Source organism: Drosophila busckii, chromosome 3R (assembly GCF_011750605.1).
Source record: "Drosophila busckii strain San Diego stock center, stock number 13000-0081.31 chromosome 3R, ASM1175060v1, whole genome shotgun sequence".
Lineage (NCBI taxonomy): Eukaryota > Metazoa > Arthropoda > Insecta > Diptera > Drosophilidae > Drosophila > Drosophila busckii.
The window spans coordinates 19,695,028-19,718,499 of NC_046607.1; the positions used below are offsets into that span (position 1 = coordinate 19,695,028).

Sequence of the window (23,472 nt, forward strand, 5' to 3'; positions counted from 1 at the left end):
TTTGTTTGTGTGTGTGTGTGTGTTAAGCCCTTTTTGAGAAGTTATCTAATCCAATTAGGAGCTGTCGCAGCATTAAAGTTTTCATGCGCAACATTGCGTAAAATGTACAATGTATTTAGTGTGGTGGGGTGGGGAGTGTGGGGTAGCAAATGTTTTGGCACACAATTTAGTTGTTGTTGTTATTGTTTTGGCTGCTGCTCTCGATTAAGTTTCGAGCAGCAAAACTGACAAAATTCGTTATAAAATTGCATTGCAATGGACGTTGGCAGCAAACATTTTAAACAATTATAAAACTTGTTTTACGCTTCACAACACTACACAAAAAAATTTGAACAACAACAAGCACAAAGTGCAAGCTGCGATTTGCCGCACAGCTGTCAAGTGCAGCAAACTGCGCGCGTTTGTTTTCATTTTTTTAATAATAATAAGATACGCCTCGTTTCGCATTTCACTCAAAAATTATAACAAATCAACGCAGGCAGCAAAAATTCCTTAGCAAGCTACGAATTTCAGCGCATAACTAAACTGAAACTGAGCTGTGTTATAAGAAAAAAAAAAATGTCTTCAAACGAATTGGATAGCGAAACAAAGTTGATGGCTGTCATAGGCGATGAGGTTTGCGCTCGAATTGCTTATAAATGTTCTAGTCTTCATTATTTTTTTAAAGGACACCTGCGTGGGCTTTTTGCTGGGCGGCATTGGTGAAGTGAACGAGCAGCGTCAGTCCAACTTTATGGTGGTGGAGCGAGGCAACTAGCAAAAGCAGCTAAAAATAATAAACAAACAATTCTCAATTTATTTACAGACAGCAGCGCAGCTGACATTGAGGCGTGCTTCAAGCGCTTTTTAGCACGTGAGGACATTGCCATAATTATAATAAATCAAGTATACGCAGATCTTATACGCGCCACAGTGGATGCGCATGTGTTGCCGCTGCCCACTGTGCTGGAGATTCCCTCAAAGCAGCAGGAATATGACAGCAACAAGGACTCGATACTCAAGCGCGCAAATGTAAGTTACATATCAGATTCAGCTTAAGTTTAATTTATATATTAAGCAGGGCATTTTAAAGCCGCTGCGACGTCGCAATAATTTCAACTAGCCAAGTACAGTATGCATTGTCAGTTAACGGGCGCCGCACAATTGATTTGAAAACTTTTGTGAGCGAAACGCAAATATTTTATACAAGTTGTGCAACTTTTTGAAGGAAATTGCCAAAAATAAAATAAAAATCTCTGGCTCTCTCTCTCTGTTGCATGTTCTCTCACACTGAAAACCACAACAATAGCAACAAATGCGCGTTGAAAATGCCAATACATGGCCAAAATGCAAGGCGTAGAAACAAAAGCGTAACAAAATAAAATCAAATGAAAAGAAAAGCGTTGCTGCGAGATGAAAAGTTTGCTGAAAAGACAGCAGCGGCGCACATTGATACAATTTACGTTGCAAGCGTTTCTCGTTGTATGGCAGTTAGCAAAAGTTAGTAGCAGTGTGGGGCAGTGTGCGCATCTTATAGCGCTTAGTGCAACAAAAGCAGGCGAAAACAATATTTGCGCAAAAGTATTTTGCGCCAAACTTTTTTGCTGTTGCTGCTGTTGTTGTTGTTGTTGTTGTTGTTGCTGCTGTTGCGCCAAGAAGTTAACGCAAAGGCATTCACAAAAGTTGAAAGCAGCAGCAGCGACGACGACAAGTTTGCCCTTTTATGCGGCAAACACAGTGTGGGCGTGGCATTTGTCGCCGTTTTCGTCAGCAAAATGGCGTTGTAAAGCGAGCGCCCCGAAAGTAGGCAACGCCATCAAGTGCACAACACAAATCGACGCCTGCAAGTATGCAGCGATAAATTGCAAAGCATACTGCAAATAACTGAACACACACACACACACACACATAGAGAGTGTGTGAGTGAGATTGCCATTCAAATTTAATGAGGCATGCAATTTGAGTGCTGCAACAACAACAAGCGCAACAGCAGCAGCCAAACCAATTGGCTGGCTGTCAAAAACGAGCGCTGCAGGTAAATTCACTGACAACAAAATGGCGTGCAACGTTTTGAGCCTAATTAGCTGCTGCATGCCTTGTCACAGTCACACCCACTCAGCCACTCACAGCCCACATGACGTATGCCTAATCGCATTTCGTTTGATTTGCCAAATATGCACTCAACTGCATAACATAGAGCAGCAACAACAAATGCCATTGGCATGTAAAAAACACATTGCATTTAATGCTGCGCTGCGTTTTCATATTGCGCCATAGCCTTTGTGCCTAAGAATAAAGACATTTTTTTAATTAAAACACGCAGCCAGCCACTTTCAGAGCGAGCGAGCAATGGCTAGCAGCACTTTGCACTGCGAACTTTTGACATACGACGAGCGCAAAAGCAGCAGCAGCAAACTAAATAAATAAGTGACTGACTGACGACGACGACAACGACAACAGCAGTAGCAATGGCAATGGCAAAGTTTTGTGCGCTGCAAAAAAAAAATAGAATAAATAAATAAATTTATTCAAAATGTAGTTTTTGAATTCCCATGACAGCGCTTAAAAAACAAACAGCTAAATGCAATTTGAGAGCGAAAGGCGCAAAGCAAAGTGACAGCGAGCGAATGAACATTAACGCCAGCAGACAATACTTTTACTCAAACGTAAATAGAGTTGCACAACATAAAAAGCACTTTAACTACAACTTGGCATAATTATATTTGTTAGAGCGCCAGGCCAGGGCAGGGCAGCAAATTGTGCGTAGCAGAAATTTTGTAATGAACTGTAAGACAAATTAGCAAAATGAAATTGCAATGGGAGAATACGAAACCAAAGGCAGTTGGCAATCAATTGAAATTAAGTGCGAGCAGCAGTTGCTGCTGCTGCTGGTAGAACAAAGTTAATTAAATGATCTGATCTCCATTATAGCCCAAGAGCTAATCTCAATTACAAAATTGAAATGAGCAAAGAGCCCAGAGACTGAGAACTGAAGTGAAATTTGTGCGCAACTTGACCAAAATGTAACTCGAATGTCAAAGAAAACAAGCAAAAGTGAAATGAAAGCAAAAGATTGAAATGCAACTGTAAAATGACCAAAGGCGAACAAACGCAAGAGTGAGAGCGACTATGTATGTGTGTGTGTGTGTGTGTGTGTTTCATTTAAAATTTGTAGCCTGGGTGTGAGCTAGTTTCAATTGCTGCTGTGCGTGGGCGTGGCAGCAAATGCAATCGGCACACACAAAGCGTTTCATTAACAATTGCAAATTGGTATCAATGCATGACAGACATTGAAATGTCTTGCTCACACACACACACATACAAGCGTATGCATGTGAACTCAATTCTACGAGTCAGTGAGCCAAACAAAATCATTGAGATTGCTCGCTGTATAACAAAATGGCCAAACGTCTGTGTCTGTGTGTGTGTGTGTGACTTGTTGTGCGCGTTTTATTGTCACATACACGCACACACAGACAGTGCGTTTAATTAGCTTAAGCAGCAATTGTAACGGCTGAACTGAAATAACTGACAACAAGCGACATTTGTCCACAACGTAGCAGCAATAAGCATAGACAGTTGATTTCATTTGTGTGCGTGTATTTGTGTGTGTGTGTGTGTGCTTAAGGTATTGAGCATTTGCATCTAATTAATTAATTTGAATTTAAATTAAGTCAATTTCGTACATTGACAGCGTCGACAGCAGCAGCAGCAGCAGCAGCTTAACAGCAAACACTTGATTGGAGGCGTGTCCATTGTTCGCTCTCTCGCTCGCTCTATTGCCTATCACTTTGCCTAATTTGTATTCAAAACACAGCCGCACTGAGCGCACTACATTGTCGTAGTATATTGCAATAGCTTTACAGTTACATTTGATTGAATGCAACTTGCCCCAGCGCAGAGCTCAAAGATTAGACAGCGCGCGTGCTTGAGGTTCTTTGCTTAATTGGCTACACTTTGTCAATTGATGGTAACATTTTTAACAGCTTAAGTCTTAGCCATTGTTGCCCCACAAAACATTGTGGCAACAATGGAATGTTGCCTGCCGCAGTTTTTGGTCTACTTCATATGCATAACAAATGAGTTTGGCTTTTGTATTTTGTAACAATTTGCACAATAAAAATGTGGCAGCATTAAAAACATAAACAATAGTCCAACTGTACTGGGCTTGTATAGAAATAGATATAAATATTTGTCTAGAGTGCGCGCCATATACAAATAACAATTGCAAATATTTAGTTTAAATACAGCAAAAGGGAAACTTTGCTGCTGCTGCTGGCGGCGTCTACCGCAAAAATGTGCAAAAAAATAAAAATATTTTTTGTATAAAAATTTAGCACACACATACAGACAATAAAATGGCGCTGCTACTGCTGACTTGGCGCCAGCGCTTTTTTTTTTTTTTGTAGGTAATGCAAAATTACGTTATAACGGCATAAATTTAAATAAATGCCGGTCTCGTGGATTTTTATGCATTTTTACCGCATAACAAATACTTGCTCGCTACGGCCACAGCGCTATCGCTCTAATGCGCCTTTGTGCCGCATGCCACGCCCACGCACAAGGCTTTTGGGCTGCTGCTGCTGCTGCTGCATTTGGCTAGTGAAATTTCCTTCCGTTGAAGTTGCTTGAAGTGCGCTAACCACATGCCCAGCAGCAGCAGCGCGTGGGAGTAGAAAATGTTGCCTGTGTTATTTGTGTATGGCTCTGAAATTATGCAAAGTAATCCTGTCTGCTGGGTACTCAGCGTGGGCAAGAGAGAGAGAGAGAGAGAACTGCAGGCGAACTGTATTCTCAGCTTTCAACTCGATATTTGCAATTGTTAACGTAATAAGCGGTTTTAAGTGCAAGTGCTGCACCTGCCGCACGCTCAGGAACGTTTCAACGTCTGCGTGTCTGTTGCATGTGCAAATATTTGGCTACCTTAAGCGGCAAGCAGCAAAAACTTGGGCCAATTAAATGGCCAGCCGCAAGCGCAGCTTTTGTTTCTTTTGCTTTACTTTTTGTATGCGCAGCTCGTCGCCTCAGCTGATCCCCAGCAGTACTATATCTTTGCAGCAGCAGAGCACACACACACACACACACACACACACATATATAGAACTGTGCTCTGTCTCAACGGATGTGGCTGCGCCATGCTTTTCGGTTTACGTAGTAAATTAACTTCCGTTTTATTTGTAAGATTTCCTTTCGTTTTGCTCAACGTTCGTTGGCCTTTTTTTTTGGGGGGGGGTTCAGGTTTTGTTGCTTTTCATGGCTGCCGCCGACAACGATCCGCGTGCCTTTGTTGCCAGCCAGCACTGCTGGCGTTGCTTTTGTATATTTTTAAGCGCTTTTTCATTCAATTTGCGAAATTGAAGTGGGAATTGAGAAATAAATTCCGTTTCGTGTACGACTCGCAACTCTTTTGGCTTTGCGTGTGTGTATGCAACGGAAGTGGCCAAGGTCTGGTCTCGGCTCTGGTCTCGACTGCTGTGCACTGAAATTAGGTGAAATGCAAACGTTTTACTTAATGAAATAATTGAGGCATCTGAAGGTCGCGTGGGCGCCAAGCGGAAATAGTGCGCATTTAAATGTTGCATAAACCGCATTTCCGTTCAGTCGCTCTCTCTCGAAGATAAATGGCTGCAAATCCTATGCAAATTTCTAAAGCCAAATGTAAGATTTTTGCATAGCTTATCTTTTGTCTGGCCACTCATTTAGTCAGCAGCTTCCCCACTCAAACGTATTACGTATACGTATTAAAAGCTCTTTTTTGCCACTCGAATCAGCTTAACATATGCACTAAGACGTGCGTTACATGACAAACAAGTTCACAGCACTTTTTTACCCACTCTACGCTACTGTCTGTTCTTCAATTTGGTTTGATAATTTCACGGTTTGTTGACAACTCAGGTGGACAAAGCACACGGCACGACTGTGTCTCCATATGAGGGTTGGGCACTGCTCTCGTCTCGTCTCGTCTGCTCTTGTAGCAGTGCGAATAATGCCTTTGAGTGGGCCCTGAAGCTCTTATTTAGTAGCTATTGTCATGGCATTTACATGCACTACTGACTGCTCTACGCCACTATGCAACAAATGCTGGAGTGGCTGCCTCTGAGCTTCACTTTGATGCTGGCAGTGCGCATCAAGTTGATTGCCTTGGCCAATTGGTTTATAGCTCTACCTATCGCTCAAGTGGCATTCAAGCCAAGTGTTTATGCTTCAGTTCTTTAAATACAACAACAACAACTCAAGTGCTTGCCCCAAGGGCAGCCACGCCATATCTCATTACAACGCGCAACATTTTTATTTAAACCGATTGAGTGATTTATTGTAATTTATTTCATTTAAATCGTTGCTCTGACACAAACTCAATAAAAAACAAAAAGCAACTCAAAACCCACAAAAAAAAGGCGCACAATACATTTCACAGCTGGCGTTGAAGCACGCACTGCTGCCCAGACAGACAGACAGCAGCCAACGCCCCGACAACAGCAGCAGCAGCAGCAACAAGAGCAACAGCAACCTGCTTGTCTACGTCGGCAGCCAGTTGCTGATGCGGCAATGCAAATGAGCGCTGCTGCTCATACAGTTTAAGCTGGCCAAAAGCATTTAAGCCAAGCCAGGGTATCTGCCAGCCCTGTTGACTTTTTTTTCAGCAACAGCAGCTTCATTTTGTTGGACATTTCAGTTGCTTTCGCTTGTATTGACTTCATTTTAAATTGGCGGTTAAATCTGTTTGAAATTGTCACGCAATCACACAGACACACACACACACACACATATGCGCGCTGCTTTTTAGTGATTTTGCATTGCATGCTTTCGTGCGCACTTCTGACAGCAGCAACTGCGACTGCGACGACGACGACGACGGCGCAATCAACGCAACGAGGCATTAATTTGTTGTACACTGTGTGACATAATTGGGTGACAGTGCGGCAAAAAACAAGTTTGTGCCTACTCTTGCTTTCTCTCTTGCACGCCTGCAGTTTTCCTTTTTTGTGCTGTCGCTTTTATTTTTGTTGCGGCATTCAAGTTTATTAGCCTATGAACAAATTTGTTAGTGCTGCGCTTTTTATTCAACAAAATTTTTTAATTAATGCAGTCACAGCTCAGTCACAGCCCAGGCGCACTTCAGGCGCTACAGGCTGCAGCCTAGAGCGTTGCATAACTATTTGTAGGCAGTGTCAGTCGAAAATTGATTTGCAAGAGTCGACTGCGAGTCTAGCAGGCAATTCATGTCAGTTCGCTGAGCCTGTCTCGACTGCAAAGAGTGTGTGAGCAAGAGAGCGTTATAGTGTGTGTGAGCGAGAGCGCATGAGAACCACAATAACATTCTTATGCTACGCTTTACTTTTGCTGCTGCTGCCTGCGGTTGCTGCGGGTTACACTTGAGCTTTTCATTCAAAAGCAGCTACGAGAAAAAATCCCTTTGCCCTTTTCTCTCTCTGCGCTCTCGCTGGCTGAGCGACTCTGAGGCTTAAGGCAATGAGCATAGTTAGCACTGCTTACGGCCATTGCATTGCAGTTGGTCAGGTAATTATGGTTTTGCCCAACTTCTCATTTATCTCATTCATGCAGCAAATGCAAATATGCTAGCCACACACACACACACGCACACACACAGATTGAGGCTTGTTAGCTGCAACTTTTGGCAAGCAAATTCAGCCAAGCAAAACTCGCTTGCAAATTCAATTAGCCAGCTACTAACATAGCCCAGCTAACTGCTATAAAATATGCGTGTGTGTGTTGCAGTTAAGCACACAATTAATTTATATTTTAATTGCGTACACACATCTTAGCAACAATTAGTGCAGCAATTTTAAAAACATTTTGATTTATTGTATGCAAAGTTTTATATAACAAAACAAGCAAAGCTGGATTTAGTTGATTGACTTAAATCAAAATTTATTTATTTTTTACTATTTTTTTACTATTTTATTATTTTACACTTATGCTTACTTTTTTGTCTTTAGTTTCAAACAATTAAAATGCAAACTCCGCTTAATTGTGCGTCTCAAATTGTTGTAAAATAACATAAAACATTTAAAACTGTTTGGCCAGCTTATTTTTACACACAATTAAATCAATTATAAATTATAAATGTTCTTTGTTTAACTTAGAGCTATAACTGTGCCATAGCTGGCTGCAATACGCATACGCCACGTTGATTTGTATTTTTTCATGCGAGTAGTTGAAACTTATAAGTGCAATTGAGCATTTTATTATTATTGCTTATTGGCATATGAAAATGCCAATGGCAACGTAAATAATATGCAATTTACACATATTAACTAAAAGTGCAAATGTGTGTGTGTGTGACTGAAAAAGAGTTAAAATGCTTAACTAGCAAATACTAGCGTATAAATTGAAGCAGCTTAAAATAAAAACTTGTATAATTTGTATATAATTTTTATTATATATTTTATAATTTATTGCAGCATTTACAGGGTATTTGCATAAGTGCATGCAACATTAAGTTCATAAATTATTTTCATAGTTAAACACTCACTCACTCGAGTAGTTATAGAAAATATGCATTGTTATAATAAAAATATGCACATAACGTAACAAATTAAAAATTAATAAAATGCATAGCTCGTTCAGCGCACACACACACACGCACACACCGCATACTCATGCATAAATATGTGTTTGTGCCATAAATAATTTATTGAAATTCCAATGTAATAAAGTGGGGAAATTTAATACATTTTTATTTCGTGCTTTTTTTTTTTATTATCGCTGCGCACGTCAAACGGAAGCTGAGCGAATATTTTAATTGTTGTCGCACTCATTGATTTAACATTAAACAATATATTTGTTGTATGGCAGTTCGCATGCCATGCTAAGCAGCGAGCAGCGACAGCGGAAACCGGAAGTGGCGAAACGCCATTTGCGACAGTTGCATGTGTAAATCAAAGCTCATGACTCTTTGTTCGCTGCTTATCTATAGAGAGGAGCGCTACCACTCTCACTCTTTATCGCTCGCTCGCTGTGTGTAATTGTTTAACCACAGACTTGCGCTTTTTACAGCGTGTTATTGAAAAACAACAACAACAACAATTGCAGCAGCTGCCACAACAACATGCATATTTGCATGCATATTGAGAGTACATAAAAGCGTAATGATGATAATAACAATTACAACACTAACAACAGCTGAAGCTGACACTCGCTGCCACTCCCCCCTTTTGTACGCCCACTCTGCTGCTGCTGCTGCTGCTGCTGCTGCTGCTGCTGTTGTTGGTCGTGTGGCGCAACAATTGAAAATTCAATTAAAAGTCTTTATTAAAATAAAATGCGCTATAAACGAAGCGCCATGGCCACGCCCCTTTATGCAGTGCCCAGGTTCAGAGTTCAGTTCAGTTGGCGATCCCCAAAAGGCCTTCGGGCAAGCACTTGGCTGTCCCCCCACTGTTAGCTCACCTGCTGTGCCACACCCACAATTGTCAGCCCTAGCTGCTGCTGCTGCTGCTGCGGTTACGCTTTTTACTCTTCCGAAGCGCTGCAAAGTTAATTTGGCTTGCTGTTGTTGCCAATTTTGAATGGCTGTTATTATTGTTGTTGCTGCTGTTGTTACGGTTTGGTCAGCGCGTAAATGATTTTAATTAATTTAAATATGAATTAAAGCGGTTTGTGCGCTTAAAACTCAAAAATGGCAACAACGATCGGCGAAAATAATTAAAATTTAACAAGAATTTTTCCAATACACTGACACACACACTCATGTGTGTTTAAACAAATTATGCATAATTTAATATGGCAATAAGATGAAAAATAAATACAAAGTGTCAGTTCGTTTTCCATTAATTGAGCATTGACAATACAAATAAATATAAATGTGCATAAATAACAAAATAAATAAACAATAAAAAAAAATGTGTGTGTGTGCTACAAGTTTATAAAGCCTAACAGCGCTTGATTAATGCGCATAAATCATTTATGAATATTTGCTAATTAATTGTACATAATAGTGTGATGTAAACAGTTACAAATCTGTTAAAAAACACACAGACTGAGGTGCAAATGAATTAATAATAACGTATTAGCAGAATTAGTAGTTGCACTGAAGAAAAATAATGCATATTACTCAGAATATTTGAATTCAGTTTGAGTTTGCTTTTTATACATTTTTTATTAAAATAAATTTGTATTACTAAGCTTAAAGCAATGAAATATTATTAAATATATTTAATTGAAATTTTGTTTGCTTCAATTCTTTTTATACCTTTTTATTTAAAATAAATTTTTATATACAATTAATACTCATCAAACAAGTTTTAATAAACTTAAAGCAATGAAGTATTATTAAATATATTTCATTTAAATTTTGAAGCCTAAAATTAGCTTATAATAAAGTATGCTCGAATTAAAATTATTTATATTAATGCATAATACATTTATTATTTATTTTTTATTCATATTAAATTTGTAGCCTTAAACCAATTATTAGTTCATTATTATATTATAAAAATAATTTATATCAGTTCATACTTCATAAATATTTATTTTTTATTTATATTAAATATGTAGCCTTAACCTAGTAGCAGTTTATTTTTTAATTCAAAATAGACGCAAATCAAAATAATTTATATCAATTCGTAGCTCATAATTATTTATTTTATATGCATATTAAATCTGTAGCCTTAAACCAATTATTAGTTCACTTCTAATTCAAAATATACTTAAATAAAAATAATTTATATCAGTTCATAATTATTTATTTTTTATTTATATTAAATCTGTAGCCTTAGCAGTTTATTTTTTAATTCAAAATATACTCAAATCGAAATAATTTATATCAATTCATATTTATTTATTTTTTATGCATATTAAATCTGCAGCCCTAAAACTATTAGCAGTTTCTGTTTAAAGCATAATTATTATTTAATTATTTTGATTTATTTATATATAGTTTATAGGCTAAAATTTCGCATTTAATTGCTGTGTGCATAAATTTTGAAGCCAACATTTCATTTAAATTGAGTTAAGACAGCAAATGGTTGCTTATGAGTTTTCGTTGTCGCTCTCTCTCGCTCTCGCTCTCGCTTTATCTCTTTTGCGCTCTGCTTGGCTGCAGTTTCTAATTTATCTAGTGCACAAACTTCATGAGTAACTTATTAAACTCGTTGCTGGTTCAATGGATTTAGCAGTGGACTAGCTAAAGCTATGGTTAAGTCGTTGTTATTGCATACACACAAGATAAATGAGCGAAGCCCAGCCCGTAACCATTGCAGCTGCCATTCGTTGTAGTCTCCAGCTCCAGTGGCCAGTGGCCAGTGCCAAGGTAAACAAACATCTCGGATTAACAGTGGACGACGACGCTGCACATGCCACATGCTGCATGCTGCATGTGGAGCGAGCGTAGAGCGTAGAACGTGCTGCTGTACACCTTGCACTTGGTCAAGCGCCCGAAAGTTGTTTACACTTTTGTGCGCTGGGGACATAAGAGGCGGCATGACAAAACACAAGGCAAACAAAAACTAAAGCTGTAAATAGTGCAGTCGGCAGTTAAAGTAGAAAAAAGAAACGCAGCAGCAGCAGCAGCAAATAAAAAAAAACCAATGCGACCTCCATTAGCAGCGGGCAGTCGCCCAAAAAAATGAAAAAAGAAACGTAACTAAAGTTGACTAAAAGCAGCTTCAAGTCGCTGCTCTATGTACGTGCTGGGCCATGTATTTGGCACTTGGGCATTGTTACCTTTTGGCTTTTGTGTGTGTGTGTGTGTGTGTGTGTGTGTGTGTGTGTGTGTGTGTCTTGTGATTGTTTTGGCCGGACTTAAAGTCTTGGTAAGCTAAGCAAAGCTTTTGCGGCTTGAGCTAGCAACTGGCTTGATGTACAGTTGAGTGGCAGGCAGCAACTTGCAGCATAATGAGGCTACAGCTGGAGTCGGAGTCAGCGCCATGGCAATAATGTATTCAAAACAGCCAAAGGATTGTTGCTGTTGTTGTTGCTGTTGCATTGTTGCGTAGCAAGTGAGAACCATTAGACAGCCGCGCCTGGCAACATTTCCGACTAGCGGACAAGCTGTAGCTGTAGCTGAAGCTGAGCCGAGTCTTGCCACGCCTCAATTGCTATGTGGGTGGGTGGTTTGGGTTGTAATAGAAATGTTCATTTCGTTGTTTTATGCCTATTTACGCTTCTAACAGGACATCCGGCGAAAAAACAGCCACACAATCCATATGTGGCGCTCTCTCACTCTCTCACTCGCTCTGTCTCACTCTTTTTATATATTTCTCACACGTTCCAATTACAAGCAACGCCTTTTGCTGCGGCTCTGGGCAAAATAATAGCGTGCCAAGCAGCTACTTCATCGTTCAGCGGAAGTGATTGAAGGTGTGCCAGCGCTAGCCCACAAAAGCCTTCGACTCTATTTTCGCATATGTAAGTGCTCACACATGTGTGTGTGTGTGTGTGTGTGTGTGTGGTCGTCGGTTCACTGGGGGCCGCTTAGGTCGTCGCCGCATACATTAAGTGTAGCTTAGAACTGAAGTTCGGCACCTAAACCCTCAGCGCAGCGCTTGGGTCGACGTTTTGATTTCTTACCTAGGGTAGTGTAGCCCTGCCAAAGTGCTAAACTATGTTGAGCACCTTTGGCTACGCACCAACAGCAGCAGCGCCTGGGCACATTCCTTTGGTTTGGAGTGTTTGGGGGCTACGACAAACGTTTTCAATTAGCAGTTCATGAATTTTTCAGCCGTTAATGAAATATGCAAAAGGCATTTTAAATGCGGCTAGCTATGCATATGCAAGCGTTGCTAAGCGGCACACACACACACATGCACACACACGTGCATGTATTGGTGTAAAAAGTGAAAGTTTGCAGCAAACCGCAGCAAAGGCAGCAGCAGCAGCAGCTGCGATTGGCAAAATCTGCGCTCACACATAATTAATGCAGCCTACACATAGATAGACACACACACACTGACAACAATTACGTATGTAATAAATGTAACGCCAAAGTGCAATTGCTGTTGCTGTTGCTGTTGCTGTTGCTCCTTCAGGTGCTGTCGTCGACGCGCTGACAAACTTCAAAAGTCAACGAACTACAAGCCACACATACACAGGTTTACAGACACCTACAACAGCTACACACACACAGATACACGCGTATGTGTGTGTAGCTGGCAGCTGCATTGCATTTTGGTTGCAACTTGCGCACAGTTGCCTAGTTAGAAGTTGCTGAAGTGTTTGCCGCGCCACTGCAGCAATTGCTGCTGCTGCTGCTACACACACATGTGTGTTTGTCTGTGTGTGTAGCGAGTCATACAATTTCATTTACATATTTGTGCTCGTTCTTTTACCCAGACGACGAAGTCGACTTTTTCTTTTGTGTAACATTTGTGTTTGGTTTTGGTTGCTGCGGTTTGTTTTTGTAGTGCTGGCAGCCTCAGCCTCAGCCCTTTCTATGTTGTGGTTACAACACACACACACACACATAGAGACACACACACATAGACATGGCATTCATTTCATTTAAATTTTAATTTTAATTGTCGAAAAATGCCATTGACGCTGCTCGCTCTGCTGCCTGCAAAACTTGGCACATTTTAAACTTAAAGCTACAAGCTTGAGCTCAAAACTATGCCACATCGGCCCTGCTCCAGCTGCATACTCCAATCGGCATAAAGATTAAACAAAGAGGCGACAGCGTCTCATACTCGTTACAAATTTTCGTATTTTAAATTGCAAAATTTAATTAAATCTGCTGCTCGCTCTTATACGACATTGATGGTATGCCTTTGATAATAGTTATGTACAAGCAGCACACACACACACACACATGCACACAAAAGGCAAATATTTAATGCCACAAATGTAATAATAATGAATTTTATGTTAACAGGTGTACAGAGGCAGAGACGGAGACAGAGACTTGAAACTGATACAGAGATTACTTTAAGCTGCTTATGGGCAAGTGCACGATTTAAGACGTTACATATAATTGAATAGAAATAGATATACACTAATTGTTGCACATACAAGTTGCAAAATTAGTTAAATTAATTGCTTGCTGCTTAAGCTTAAAGTGCAAAATACGCATACGCCAGTTATTGCCCTTAAAGAAAAGAAAGACAATGAATATTACATACAAATTGCACGAGTGCCACTTAGGCACGCGCTCACACATACAAAGACACACACACACACATACACATGTGCATGTGTGTTGCAAAAGTCAGAGCACTTGCATAATGCCACTTCTAGCCATGTTTATGCCACTTTATGCAAAAATAATTGCACAATTAGTTTGAAGCTGCCGGGTGTCGAGTGTTGAATTCCTTGCCGTGCCTTTGCCTTGCCTTGCCTTGCCTGCTGAGCTGCAGCAAGCACTGAGCACACTGAGCTTGTTGTTAATGCCTTACATTGTAAAATTGGGTACAAACGCCAGCGGCAAGGTGAACGTCAACCCCCTCAGCTCACCCACACTTTGCTCGCCTGCGCACTTTGCTCATTAGTAAGAGTTCTGTATGCCATTATAACGTCATCTACTCCCACACTTGGCTGCCACTCTCTACTGCTACCTGTCTCAGTGTGTTTGTACACATGTGCATAAGTGCAAGCCAAACACACACACACACACACGCACACGCCTTGGGCATTTTACTTTTTGCCGCTGCTGCTTGTTTGGGCGTTGCCTGCAGTCAGCCCAGGCAAAGACAATGGCGCTTCAAATTGGTCAGATTAGCTTGAAAATTCGGCATTGCTTGTGTGTGTGTGTGTGTGTGTGTGTGTGTGCTCTACTTATGTCTGTTAGTTACCTGTTAGTTACCTTTCGGTTTAAGTGCGAGCGAGCGCGCTACTGAGCCTTAGCTCTTAGCCCTTTGACACTTGCAGATTTAGCAGCGCATTACGTGCTAAACGCACAGCTGCGACAAAACTTAGTTTTCTTGTCATTTTGTTTTTTCGGCTACTCCAACTGCTGCTGCTGCTGCTGCTGCTGCTACTCTGACATTTAATTAGTTTTGTTTGGGGCTGCTCTAACAACAACAACAACAGTTTGTCATTTAAGTTGCCGCTTTTTTGCTTGTAAATCAGCATTAAATTTTAAACTTCAAGGACTTAGCTTGACCGTTGGGCCACAAGATTTGAAAGTAAAACTGCTTAGGCAAAATAAATCTAAGTCTATAGCAATGCATTAATGTTTCTACAATTGCAGTTGAAATAATATATATTACATATATAATTTATGCAAAGCAAGTCTCAATAAGTTTAATACAAAATTGATATGTGAACCGCTGTTGCCATTTTAGTCTTACCCCAATTGTAATCTAATTAGAATTCATACAGCATTTAGCTTTGTCTAAAGGCTTGTCCGGAAATTAGAAATTTCTGCAATTAGATATTGCTTTGTTATTGATATAGCTCATTGGTATTTCTCTATATATCCTAAAATCTTTGCTTCTTGTCTGGCAACACTGGTTTGAACCTTAAGCTTTATATATTAAAGGTTATATGTTGAGTCTGTTTTAACATTCCCAATCTATAAGTTTATCAAATCTAAAATAAATTAAATATTTTTTTAATTTAATTTTAAATATTTTTTGTAATCCTTTTCTTTTATTGTCGACTGTCCATAGTTGACATTAAATAAATATCTAAATGAAGTTGAAGATCTATGCCTTGAAAATATATGCAATAAATTTTTAAATTTAAAATGCCAGTTTATAATGTTTTATTAACAAATAGTTGCATAATTTTTAAACAATTTTAGCAATAACTTTGGGGAATATCGTATGACAGTTTTAACAAATAGCTTAAAATTGTTAAAGCATTGAACTTGAGTTTCCAAAGGCTGTAGCTAGCTAAAGTTTAATTTCAATGACTCATTGTTGGCAAACAATATTTAAAAAATTTATAAAATACCAAATGCTAGCTCATAATGTTAAATCAACTAATAGTTGATAAATTTACAAACCAATTTAGGCGAAATTTGAGCAGCTAGCGCAGATTTGAAAAACTTTAAGCTGTAAGCAAAGCCAGAAGGCTACATAATTGTACTTTAGAATTAATTCAATTAAAATTTATAAATAAATATTTTTAAACCCATATATATTTATACATTACTTATATTGTAAGCTAATGCTCTAATTTATTTACAGCAATTTGAAATTCCTTGGCGCTGCAGTTGCATAACTTAAAGTACAATGGACAGGCCTTGCTTCAATAATTAATTGGTAAGCTTATAATGCAGGTACTTAGCCCAGGTGCGCGTGTGTGTGTTTAGCATGTCAAATGTCATATTGGCACACAATCAATTTGTTAGCATGGCTAACTAATCAGTTGATTGATATTAATCAACGCCCACCCATGAGCAAGAGCGAGATCACTAATCAATAATCATATTAATTACAAATTGAGAGACAGTTGACTTAACCAAACAGCAAGCGTAGCAGAGCTTTTGTCAATACACTTGACACACACGCACAGCAAAGAGAGCGAGAGAGGCAGGCAGATAGTTATATACTATATATAGCTAAGTAAGTACTTTATACGATGAGGCGAGGCATATAATTTGCAACTGGCAAAGGCAAAACTTGAACTCAAACCAAAATGCATATGACATGGCACTTCTGGAATCAATTTGCGTAATATTTTCCATTAAGGCAAAGCGACTTACAAGCAGACAGACAGACAGACAGACAGACGATAGATATAGGACATATACAATTATAGTCGAGTACTTTGTAGACAGAGATGGGATTTGTTTTGTGTTAACCTCGTTCTCGCTTATGCTTGTGGCTGCTTGTAATTACTTTAAATTGATATAAACACTTTTGAAATGAAATCGATCTAAGCTTCTTGTTAACAGATTAACATGTATACATCAAACACACACACACACAGACACACGAACTGTAGCTTACAATTATTATTTATAGCCACAAAGTACATACACACATAACAACATGCACATATGTGTGTGTGTGTGTGAGCCTTTGTGCAGGCAAGCGAGCTCACTCGGTCTGTATGTATGTATGTATCTGTGTGTGTGGTTTTGATAAGATTGTTTGCATGTGTGTGTGTGTGTGTGTGTGCGTGTTGTATGCCTGGGCCACAAGTAATCCTTGAAGCATGTTTTTGATTTGCAATTTAATCAAGATAATCAAGTTTTATGTGTTTTAAGAAAATTGAAAGTGTGCCTTTACACACACACACACGCACACACATTCATCTATAAATATATTTGGTTTGCACTCAACTCTAATCCTTAAATCGGCCATTAAAACGTATTATTAAATGCGTGCCAGCAACATTAGTTGTTGCTGTTGCTGTTGTTGTTGTTGCTGCTTGCAACAACTTTTCGTGCCACAGCTGCTTGCTTTAAATTGAAATCAGTTGCCGCGCTGAGCAGAGCATCCAATGAATGTTCACACATTGCTCAAGCGCGCAAGCAATTTTCCTTGTTGAGCAACGAAATGTAAAAGTTTTTCTCACAGCGCGCGCGCCATTCCTATATTTTCCACTTGACAAAGTCTTTATGCAGCTTGCATAATAGTTTTATGACCGTTAGGGCAGACCGAAAAATATATATTTATATATATAAACTTTACTTACGCATGCAACTGCACTACACTATAAATACAGGGTGTGTCACTTAAAGCAAAGCAGAGTAGAGAGCAGAGAGTTCAAAGGCTGCAATGTTTGTGCTTAAGTCCAATTGACAAAGTTATTTAAACCAAAAGTTAAGGCATAAAATGTTTAAAAGTCATTAGATATATTTTTAACGTAAGAACATATAAAATACAGCAAACTTACTATATAAACAATTTCTTGTAGCAAACTCTGTATGAGCAACTTTCTTGATTCCCAAGATTTCTTAAGCATTTAGCACTATAATTTTCATTCTATCATATGAATTGATAAGGAAAGAGCTGCGTACAAAATTCTATAAAATCTAAAATAAATTTTAGCAAATTGGAATTACAAGCAGTAAGATTTTGTTATCAAAGCAAAAGCAAAAAACAATTCTGCATCGTTTTAAATAATAAATTTTACTAAATAAAAATGGTTTTCGCTTCACGCATAGATCTTAGACTAACTTTTATACAAAACAACTATTTCTATATTAGAAACTAGCATATATATAATGCTTACAGTAAATCTTTCTCATTACTTCTTTCTAAGAGTTGAAAAAAAGTCAACAATTGGAATTTGAATTGCAAGCAGTGAGCTCTGATATCTAGAAGCAATCAATTTTAATAATAAATTTCAGCTCATGCAGCTGTTGCTTTATTTAGACTGTAGAATTTTAACTGCTCTTGCTATATAATCAACTAATAATAAAATATTATATATTGAGCAACAGCTGAATTTATTTTTATTAGACTGCAGAATTTCAACTTCTCTTGCTTTAAGCATAGCAAACTATTTTAAAAGATTAGATTGTGTTTAGTTGTTGCATTTATTATTTTAATTTGCACTATGCTTTCAAAAATGATTGCTTATTTATTTGTATATTTATTTTAAAGATTTTAGCTTAATGATTTGTCGACACCCTGTATTTATGTATATCTATTGATAAGTATAGCGTCGACGTCGTCGTAGACGTTGCTGCTGCACTTTCAATAACCATTCAATTCAACAGGAATAGCACTTGCAACACACACACACACACACAGATACACACACATACATATATAGAGTGTAGTCCCTTTGCCTGCCAGCTGCAATTGCAGTTGATGGCTTTGATTTTATTCGTGGTTGCACTTTTCTCGGACAGCGCATCCTACAGCCCCAGCCGAAATCCATTGTTGGCTGTCCCTTTATGCGCACTGCTGCCGCTGCTGCGTGCTTTTATTATTAATATTTTGCAGTTGCTGCTCTCACTCGCTCGCTCGCTCGTTCTGTTATTATTTATTGCTGCTGGTGGAAAAATGTGTTTACCCAAACTTGACTGCAAGTTGCTCACAGAAGAAGACAAATTTGCTTTTTCGCAAAGACTCCGAGTTGTTGCTGCCCCTGCAGCAAATTGTGGCACAGGTCATTATGTGGGCTGCAGCAAGCATAAATGCGTTTGCACTTAGAGTGCTCTTGAAGCGGCTAATGCGGCGTATGCGTAACTATAATGCGCATACGTGCGGCACATAACTAAACAACTGCTAAACAAACAGCAAAAAAAAATGTAAGCAGTAGATGCAAATCATGCGTAGCTCGCATGCCTATTAGAGAATCAAATACACAATCGCCAGGACCCAATCTAAGAGCAGCCCAACCAACCAACATTGGCAGCTAATAACGTTTAATACACAGAGAGTGAGGCAAAGGGAGTTACGCCCCCAGGCTAATTCTGCAGCTGCTGTGGATTGTTTGCCCAAATCTCGAGGCACACATCAATGAGCATACATATGTATGTGTGTGCGTGTGTGTGTGTGTGTGTAGATTGGGGGCATACACATTTTGCATAAATCAAACAAGCAAATCGGCATGTAAACAACAATTTTTGCCAATTCAATTGAATTTCCAGCTAGAAACAGAAACTGAAACCTGAGCTGGCAGTTGGGGGACTGGGACTGTGTCCAGGTAGGCTAGAGCCGCATGGAATTTAAGCAAAGCACGACATACGTGCTAAACATAAGTATAAGGACACGCACACTCAATTATTTGCTAAAAGCTTATGTAAGCGCCTGCGTGTCAAGGGATTTTATTAACTGTTTTTCTTACCAAAGCCCCAGCCTCAGAGCCTCTGAGCTGTCCGGTCTAGGCCAAACAACAATTTTCAAGTGCCACACCTAAGCAAACAGATTGAAAGCGAGTGAGAGCGGCAGAGTTGAAAATTTGCACAGCAGGCAATGTAAGATAAAAATCACACACACACACACAGATTGCAGAAGAAGAAGCAGCAACAGCAGCAACGTATTCAATACAAAGAAATTGAAAAATGCTACAAAATGAATCAAAGTGAAAAACGAATGTGCGAAACGTAAAGGCAGCCAAAGAAATGGCGTCTACACACATGCATGTGTGTGTGTGTGTGCTTCACTTGTATGTGTGTGTGTGTGTGTGTGTTTTGCGTTCGCCTAACGAGCAAATCGTGTTCAATAAATATTTACCAGTGCGCCAGCAAAATAGACAGCAGCAGACAAGATAGAGCTGAGCGACTGAGCGAAAGAGAGAGAGCGAAACATGCGGGTGCAGCTGCAGCCAACAGTGGCTGCTGTTAGGGGTTGGGGGGGAGGTCGTCGCGCACTTTGTAAAGCGACGCTGCCAAAATTCAACTCAAACTCAATCGCAAACTGTCTTGCGAGGCCAGCTGCTGGCACTGGCCATGGCTAATATACAAACAGCCAAAAGAGACAGCTAGATAGAGTGTGAGCGAGAGGGAGAGTGGCTGCAATCGCAATCGCATACGCATAAGCGCGGCAGCTCGCGCTTACGCTCAGCGCTATGAAATATTCATTCATTTATAACGCTCGCTGGGGAATTGACTCATGTGGCAGGTTGGGCTGCGCTGCCAGTTGCGCTTTCAATTTATGAGCGCCCAGTGTGTGCTTTAATAGTTGGCAGCGGCACTGAATTAATTGACCTGCAGGCAGCGAGGACAGGTGCAAGCAACTTGCATGTTAATGTTGTATATATTTAACTTGAATGCCATAAAAATAATTTAATCAAACGCTCGCTCTCTCACATACTTAGCGCATAAATTCTCATCAATTGTTAGCCGGCACTTTTGCTTTGCTTTTATCAATTTATTGCGCACAACTTGAGAATTGTTTTGCACTTTTGGGATAAGCCAGAGCGCATTAAAACTGACTGATAATGCCAGCGCTAAGAAGTGCTACAAGTTATAGCAAAAAATATGTGGCAGCCACAACAAAGCTGCAGCTCTAATGCTGCTGCTGAGCACTGAGGCTTCACTGTAGTCCACTAAACTTATAGCAAAGGCAGATTAAAACTTATGCACATGACGACGACGACGACGACGTCGCCCAATGTGAAGCAGCGCACATAATACAGAGCTATGGCTACACTTTTTATGTAGACACAGCAAATTGGTTTAGGGGTTAACAGCAGCAGCAGCAGCAGCAGCAGCAGCAACAAAAGCTTTGCTTGACAATAAAAAATGTTTAGTAAGCTTGCCAGCGACTAGTTTCAGTTCGGAATGCTTTATGAGCCTTAGGAGTGCCATAATTTTCACTTAATAATCCGTTGAGTAGCTACGCTCGTGATTTGTTGCCCACTGTAATGAGCACAGTCTGTGCAAAAATTATTTTCTAAAAACTTTGTGGCTGCTCCACCAAAAAAACATAATGTGTGCCTAATTTTATTTGTCGCCAATTGGGAATGTTCAAAAATTTATAGTGCCTTGTTGCCCAAACACCTGCGCCTGTTGCCAAAGTAATGCAGCATTAGTTGTAAGCTCCGTTGCGAGCGGTACGAGCCTGGCGCATATTTTATAAGCGAATTGCACATGAAATTGCGCGCATAAACTAATTACCGCGGATAAAGTTAACAATGGCAGCAGTAGCGACGGCAGCGACGCGTTCGTCTGCCTTTAAAAGGTTTAACTGCCGCAACTTGTGCACAGCCAGAGCTGCCATTATGTGGCGCAAAACGGAACTCACAACACACACACACACACCAACACACTGGTGACAGCTTCTGGCCAGCCAGCCTGTCCGCCCGCTTCAGCCCCTTGCTGCTTTCGCCTACCCGCTGTGGCCACAAGCCGCTCACACGTTTGCCAACAACGTTTGCTGGCATTACCGGCATTTACAATATTTATTTTAATATTGCACTGCTTGCCTGCCTGCCTGCCTGACTGCCTGGCTGCTTTTTTTTATTTTCATTTTCATATTTTGGCAGTAGGCGTGGGCGTGGCTATTGGCCACCTACACCCCTTTTTTTGGCCATGCTGAGCATATTGTGTGTTATTGTGCCAAATTGTTTATGAAAAATTGCGTATGACGAGCCCGCCCAGTTCGCCTTGTTCGCTCTTTCGCTCGTTCGCCTGGAGTCAACGCTGCTGGGCGCATAAATCAAGCTGCCTTGGCTGAGGATTTGGGCCAGTCGCCTCGACGGGTTGTTCGCTGGCTCTGCTACGTAATTACAATGTAGCCGCCTGTGAATTTAACGATTCGCAGTCGGGAGTCGGAGTCGGGGCTGGGTGCCAACAGTTGCCGCCAACAAGCAAATGCGGAAACACAACAATTTTGAACGGCGTCCCGCAAGGGTTGCTGCTACCCAGGGTCAGTTTGCGCTGGCCTGTGCCTGTCCTGGTCAGTTGGCTATGCGAGGAGTGCGTGTGGGCGGTCATGTTAACAAAAGTGTGTATGTGCTGCGGAGCCAAGTGGAAAATAACATTTAAAAACGCCATAACAATAACTAACAAAGACACCAAAAGCAAATGGCAATGGCAAATGGGACAGGCGGCTACGTAGGGGCTACGGCTAAAGCTGCCAAGCTAGAAGAGTGGAGAGGTTGAAGACGAGGCCGGCAGAAATTAAATGGCGCGAGAAAATTGCACGGTCAGTGCGAGGGCTGAGTGAGGCAGGTTTACATAATTGCCTCGAGTGAAAAGGAATAGAAGAAAAGCGCACAAGACTTGTACAGAGTAGAGCAAAGCAAAGGGGTAAACAGCAGCGCAAACAATGAACTCTCTATGCCAAAAGAGAACAAAAACTAACCAGCATATAAAATTAATAATGAATTAACACAACAAAATATAAATTGCTGCTGCTTTATTTATTTACAGCTCTATTTTTCTTTGTAGATTCTGATAAAGCATCAGCTGCGCATCTTAAATTGAACAATAAGGACAGCAGTCACTTAACTTGAACAGCGTCTGGTTGAGTATTTCAGAATAAGCAACATGCTATGAACGGTCGCATTCATGATAGACATACACAAATATATTTGATTAATTACGATTGTAAATAATAATTAAGTATTTAATTTTGTAGAAATAGAAAGCAAATAAACAAACAATATTTTATAAAACTTCGTTTTTCTAATTTAAAAAGCTGCTGTAGTTTTATTCATCAATAACACAAACCAATGAACGCACATCAGTATAGACAACAACCAATTTAAAAACCATAGCATACTCGCGTGCGGCAGCATATTAGTTGCCCGCTAAAAATATGCCATGGTTTTAGTTGCGCAACCAGCGATTCATTTCATTTTGCCTCCGCAAAGTATGCAATTTTTTTCGGCAAAGGCACAACAAACAATGCGTTTAAAATGTTCATAACTCGGGCATATCCTGTCGATTCCTGGAAATTTCTGTCTTGGCACACTCGCAGGACCAAATACTGTCGAACTGCATCAAAAATTTCGCATTCTAGAAAATTCTATTTTTTAACAAAATTCGTGATGGTTACATCATGAATTTTTGCGATTTTTGCCAAATATTTTTTTGTGCAATTTCGACAATCTTGGTATGCAATTCGATAGATAATTGGCCAAGGATTCCAAAAAGGATTCCATTGTGTGCTGCGAAGGATAACGGAGGAGTTATAACTAAAAGAAAAATTGACTGCTGAAGAAATTTAGCCATAGCGTCGA

The 23,472-nt window shown here is 39.9% G+C and overlaps 1 protein-coding gene across 3 annotated transcripts; it reads left to right on the forward strand.

Annotated features, from left to right (window-relative positions):
• Positions 1-502: 502 nt before the first annotated feature.
• Positions 503-22,749, forward strand: LOC108602569 (V-type proton ATPase subunit F). 3 transcript variants are annotated; one of them, XM_017990707.1, is made up of 5 exons: positions 503-615; positions 668-749; positions 806-1,011; positions 16,068-16,142; positions 22,679-22,749. In XM_017990707.1, the coding sequence occupies exons 1-4, from the start codon at positions 559-561 to the stop codon at positions 16,104-16,106; spliced, it is 384 nt and encodes a 127-aa protein (XP_017846196.1). In that variant the 5' UTR covers positions 503-558; the 3' UTR covers positions 16,107-16,142; positions 22,679-22,749. The 3 variants fall into 3 exon arrangements, with proteins under 3 accessions (XP_017846196.1, XP_017846194.1, XP_017846195.1); XM_017990705.1 differs by lacking the exons at positions 16,068-16,142; positions 22,679-22,749 and adding an exon at positions 1,058-1,212; XM_017990706.1 differs by lacking the exons at positions 16,068-16,142; positions 22,679-22,749 and adding an exon at positions 1,061-1,212.
• Positions 22,750-23,472: the final 723 nt, after the last annotated feature.